This window comes from Primulina tabacum, chromosome 16 (assembly GCF_025594145.1).
Source record: "Primulina tabacum isolate GXHZ01 chromosome 16, ASM2559414v2, whole genome shotgun sequence".
NCBI classification, from domain to species: domain Eukaryota; kingdom Viridiplantae; phylum Streptophyta; class Magnoliopsida; order Lamiales; family Gesneriaceae; genus Primulina; species Primulina tabacum.
In genome coordinates this window covers 23928521-23934007 of record NC_134565.1, presented here as the reverse complement: position 1 = coordinate 23934007, position 5487 = coordinate 23928521, and the positions used below count along the sequence as shown (strand labels likewise).

General features: G+C 36.1%; 1 protein-coding gene across 1 annotated transcript; it reads right to left on the bottom strand.

Moving 5' to 3' along the window:
* Positions 1-4110: 4110 nt before the first annotated feature.
* On the bottom strand, positions 4111-4899 carry LOC142529093 (dirigent protein 22-like). Its single transcript, XM_075634488.1, has one exon. The coding sequence runs from the start codon at positions 4795-4797 to the stop codon at positions 4234-4236; it is 564 nt and encodes a 187-aa protein (XP_075490603.1). The 5' UTR covers positions 4798-4899; the 3' UTR covers positions 4111-4233.
* Between the last annotated feature and the right edge of the window lie 588 nt (positions 4900-5487).

Sequence of the window (5487 nt, the reverse complement as noted above, 5' to 3'; positions counted from 1 at the left end):
CATACAGCAGCCTAGGATTCCTTGTAAGAAATCATGGTGAAATAAAAAGGAACAAACCCAGATTAGTTATTAATTACTAAGAAATTAATAAGATTCTGGAGTTTGATGGGTGTTTTATACCTAGCAGAGAACATCTAATCAGTTGCATATGCAATGCCAAGATATTCTCTAAATTTGATTGTAAGTCTGAGTTTTATCATATTCGAATGCAGTAAGAAAGCAAGAAGTTCACAGCTTTCTATACTCCATAAGGACACTATATCTGAGAAGTATTACCAATGGGATTGACTAATTTACCTCAGATATTTCAAAGGAAAATGGATAATCTATTTAAAAATTATTTCAAATTTATGTTTGTCTATATTGACGATGTGTTGATCGCATCTAAAAATATGGAAAAACATATTAGCCATCTAGAGATTTTATCTGATGTTTGTAAAAAGGAAAGACTGGTCCTATCAGAAAAGAAAGCAGTCATTGCCACAAGAAAGATTGAATTCCTCGTAATAGAAATCGACGAGTCAGAAATAATTTTGCAGGATCATATAGTAGAGAAAGTGCAAAATTTTCAAAACGAGTTAAAAGAAAAGAAACAACTTCAAATTTTTCTAAGGGTTGTTAATTTTGCTGTGATGTTTATCAAAAACCTGTCAAAACACAGGAAAATGTTCAGTCCATTACTGAAAAAAGATGCGAAATTTATATGGACGAAAGAATACACACATGGACTTAGTCAACTAAAGTAGATTTGTAAAAATCTTCCGAAAATGATATTCCTCAGGATGAAGATGATCTGGTATTATATACAGGTGCCAGTGATCATTGGTGGGCGGCAGTTTTAACCAAGATCACACCAGAAGGAGAACAGCCATGCAAATATTGCAGTGGACTTTTTTCGGATGCAGAAGCCATAAGATGACATATCAACGAAAAATTATTTTATGCAGTAAAAAGGACTTTGGAAAAATGGCCACTATTTTTACTTGCAAAGAAATTCACTTTGAAAGTTGATAATACACAGGTAAAAGTATTCTTAAGGAATATAATAGAATCTAAACTTGAGAAAGCAAGATTATTAAGATGGCAATCATTATATCATAATTATATTTTTGATATTGTGATAATTAAAGCTCATGAAAATATTCTTGCAGATTTTTTAACAACAGATGGACAGCGGTGATATCGACGCCATCATAAAAATGCAGAGGCATTTGAGGGAACACCTTGAAATGCTTCAAAACGAGTTCAACAAGCTGATCTTAAACGCAGAAGTTTCGGAAAGACTACAACAAGCCGATAAGAGAATTGTCTCTGATCGAATAATAGGATGTTTTCAGGATTATATTCAGTTATGGTCTGTAATACAAAGGCCTATCCTCCAAGGCATTGAGAAGGCCACTGGTTTCCCAAATGGAGAGTTTTCGAGTACATGACTCTATACCTAGAGCAGTGGATTCAAATACCTCTAGCACAAGTGTTAAGTTGGGATCATCTCCAGATGAGTCGGCTAAAACAAAAAATTGAGACTCCAGATCCTTATCTCGAGTCCTCAAGTCCACCCTTTACCTCGAGGTTTGAAGAGGGAAAGATCAACATTAGACCTAATACTGACAAGGGTAAATCTAAGGTTGATACTAATGAAGCTGCAATTTCTCCATTTCAGGTTTACCAGCAAAATTGGGAGAAATTAAAAACAAGAGTAGGCATTAACCCAACCACTATCAGGGTTGATATTTCAGGAAAATATCCTAGGGTATGGATGAAACCAAATTCATATCCAAAAAAGGTCAAAGCTTGGTATGAATTCGGGGCTCTTGCCTCAGTTTATACCACATCGCCTAGCTTCCCAGAAATTTCAGGATTACCGACATGGATCCAGGAAGCTGTTCATGAAACTTGGGCAAATAACGATTATTTGTCCAGAGGAGATATTCTGGATCTATACTTTTTTAGTACAGCACCAGAACCAGCAGAAAAAGGCTCACACGAAGCTTTTCATTTTATCAAGTTATGGAGGCCAGATACAAATGTTCAGAAATTTATCAAGGATCCTCCGTCAGAAGAAACACCCCTGGTTGCTTCAATTACTGAAGACGGTATTTCTACCAGAAGAGCATGGGGTTTATGGGTCTGTCTAACTGAGATGGACAAAGTCAAGTTTTCGCTTAAATTTTATCATAATTCGGTAAACGGATCATTCTTGTTAAATACTATGACAGGAAAAACCACAAGTTTTGAAGAAGATATATTCGAGAAGAAAAGAAATCTTTTGTGGAATAACAAGCTGCCGGAACTTGTCGGAAATTTTGCAATATAGCTCATGTGGGAAGATGGTCAGAAGAGATCTGCCCAGAGTGCCCGAATCAAAAGAGCCAGAATTTGACAAGGGCTTCAGACCTCGGTCAGACAGAAAGCATCTTGCAGAAACAGGACCAAATGGTGAAGGACCACAATCACGTTTTTCTCGGGGACATCAAAAGTTTAAGATTCCTCAACAGAAATAAGTGGACATGTGAATCTAATCAATTTTCCTTGGGATAAGAAAAGCAAAAGATTCCCCGACCAAAGATAGTGGGCATGTGACTCACCCACTAAATGAACAAGGAAAATTGGATCCAGTTACAACTATAAATAAAGTAAATGGGAACCAGTAAAAATACACAAGAACAAAGTTGAAACCTGAAGAAAAATGTATTATACATATTTAAAGGTTTCTAAAAGACGCATCATGAGAATAAGAAAGCAGCTGGTAAATACTAAAGATCTCTACAAACTGTTAAAAGAAGAAGAGAACGAGATCTCACCTAATATAATACAAACACATACCTACTGGTTATGCCAGGAGATAAAGTAAAAAAAACGAGCTGTTTCTAGATTAATAATCTAGGAAGAAGACAATTTGAGTGGAGGGACCATTCAACCACTCAACCAGATAGGGTCAACCACAGCTGGAAGGCATCAGATTATAGCAAGAGTTTGAAGTCCGAAATACAAATCCGCCAGGAACTTCTATAAATAATCAGGCAGAAGGAAGATGAATGCATCATTCAACCTCTTCGTTTTTCTTCAAAACATTTGTAATATTTTCTCTTTCAAGTTTATGTGTGCTGTAAGTTCAGCTACTAAACAAGTTTCTCCTCCTCTACAGGAGGTTACTATATAGTAATATTTTGTATGTATGAATAAAAGAACCAAGATTTTTGCCCCTCTCATGTATTAGTTTTAGATTGAACTATTTTACTATACACCCTGAGGTAGGAAACAAAAAATGGTTGTTCTAGGTACTGTTGAAGGAATCTACATCAGGAACCATCTGTTGCGACTGCGTGGTTAGGCTGTGAGGAGCAGTCTGTAAAAACCAGTGGATATAACCCGACGGCATTCCGGTCAAAGAGGTAAAATAGTTCAATTTATTATACGGAAGCATGATAGGCCTTTTATATATAATAAAAAAAAATCGATCATTTGAGAATGGTATATAGGGTGGAAACTTTGCGCAGCTGCATGTCTTGAGGCTATATACCTTCAAGAACAGGTTCGATAGGTATAACAATGTCATATATCAAAATCAAAGGAAAAAAATGATGTTTTTGAAAATTTTAGAAAATTTGGGAGTTAAAACAAAGAAATAGAGAGGTGAGGAATAAAGAGAAAGTTGAGAATGGAGATAGGGAGTAGGTACAAATTTGCCCTGTATTTTACACGAACGAAGTATTAGATATTGATGGATATTTTCGATTGATAATTAAATAACAATTAGTGTTTCTCCAGGTATACCATAGGCCTTTCTTATTAAGAAACAACTTTTTTTTCCCAATTTTATACGACCATTTGGAAAAAGTTTGAAAATTGTGCATTGGTGGACAAGAAACGAATGTAATAATTTATTAGTAGACAATCATGCAATCCAAAAATTAATTTATGGTCTAATCAATATCTAGAAATCGGAGAAAGATATACAGTCTTAGACTACGGATCTGCTAAATGTTTGAGGGACAAATTAAGTTATATGTTAATCCACTCAAAATCTGGATTTTTAGTCATGTAATCACACTATTGACCTATTTGGAACCAAATGCTGGATAATAATTTATTAGCAAACAATCGAAGTTAACAAGAAACATTTCCACTAAATTATCCATAAATCTGACCAGACAGAAAACATCACGATTCACATGTCAGGGAATTATCGTCGAAGAATGGCAGCTGCCATACCATAAAAAAGGTAATTAATCAATAATGCCTCACAAACACATCATACTCAACGGTGGCATCTTTATGTTTCAGATCAAAACTGAACGTTCTGGCCTGAGCATACCCGCTAGCGAACCGAAAGAGCCCACTTCCGCCGATCACCGGCATTTCCCTCACTTTATTAAACACCGCATTCCTCCCCATTATAGTGATCGTACTCCCATTGTATTTCCCTTCCGTGAACACAAAGTTCATCGCCATCAACAATCCCACCTCTTCCTGCGAAGCTAGCCCATAAAACCCCTGGGCTTTCCCAACGACTTTCGAGCTCAGGTCGGGCTCTGTGGTCAGTGGGTTGTCGATCATGTTGATCTGGCCAAATCCAGCGAAGTTCTTGGCGGATGGAGGTCTCACGATTGGGACGGATGTTGGATTCCTGCCACCGACTATGTCGTGCCAGTATACTCGGAAATGGGTGAGCTTTTGTCTCAGTTGGCTGCGTTTATGTCCCGATGTCTTGATGTAGGAGGTTTCTTCACCGTTGGCGGTGGAGCAGAGTAGGATGGAGATGATTAGGAGATAGTTTTGGAGAATTGTACCCATGGTTGATGACGAAATTGTATTATAAATTCTTAGTTTGTTTTCTCAAGTCGATCGCAGAACAGAAGTAGAGACTCGGTTGGGCTTATATAAAGTGTGGCGCAGTGGAGCACTATTTTTTTTTTTTTGGGTTTTTAGGACATTTTTCAGAAAAAAATTATTATAACTTATTTCGAATCCAAAATCTCATCGACTTAGAATATTGTTGTCCGTTCGCCTACAAAGCTGTAAGCCGTGACTATGCCATTTTTCTCATAATAAAATTTTTGTACTCTAAAATACGTTAAGTTAATATCACAAGTTTCGTGAGTGGAGCTCAAAAAGAGAGACAATCGTTATCACATATGTCGTCAAGTTGCCCCAAAAATAAATAAATGTAATGAATACATGAAATCGTGTCTTGTCATTATCACCTACCACATTAAAAAACAATAATAATTGTCACGCCTCGAAATTGAAACATAAATGAGATTCAATATTATTTAACAATTTCATTAAAACAGAAAATTTCGTAGCAAATTGTCAAAAACAGATTGATTTATAAAAAAATATTGTCTTTACATATGCGAAATACGAATAATGTGGAAGCAATTCTCACAAAGAAAAGTATGAAAAGCGGAAATGAATAAAATATAATCATGAAATCAGAGACTTGGTTCTCGTAACTCTTGGTTACTTCACTAGTCCCAAAAT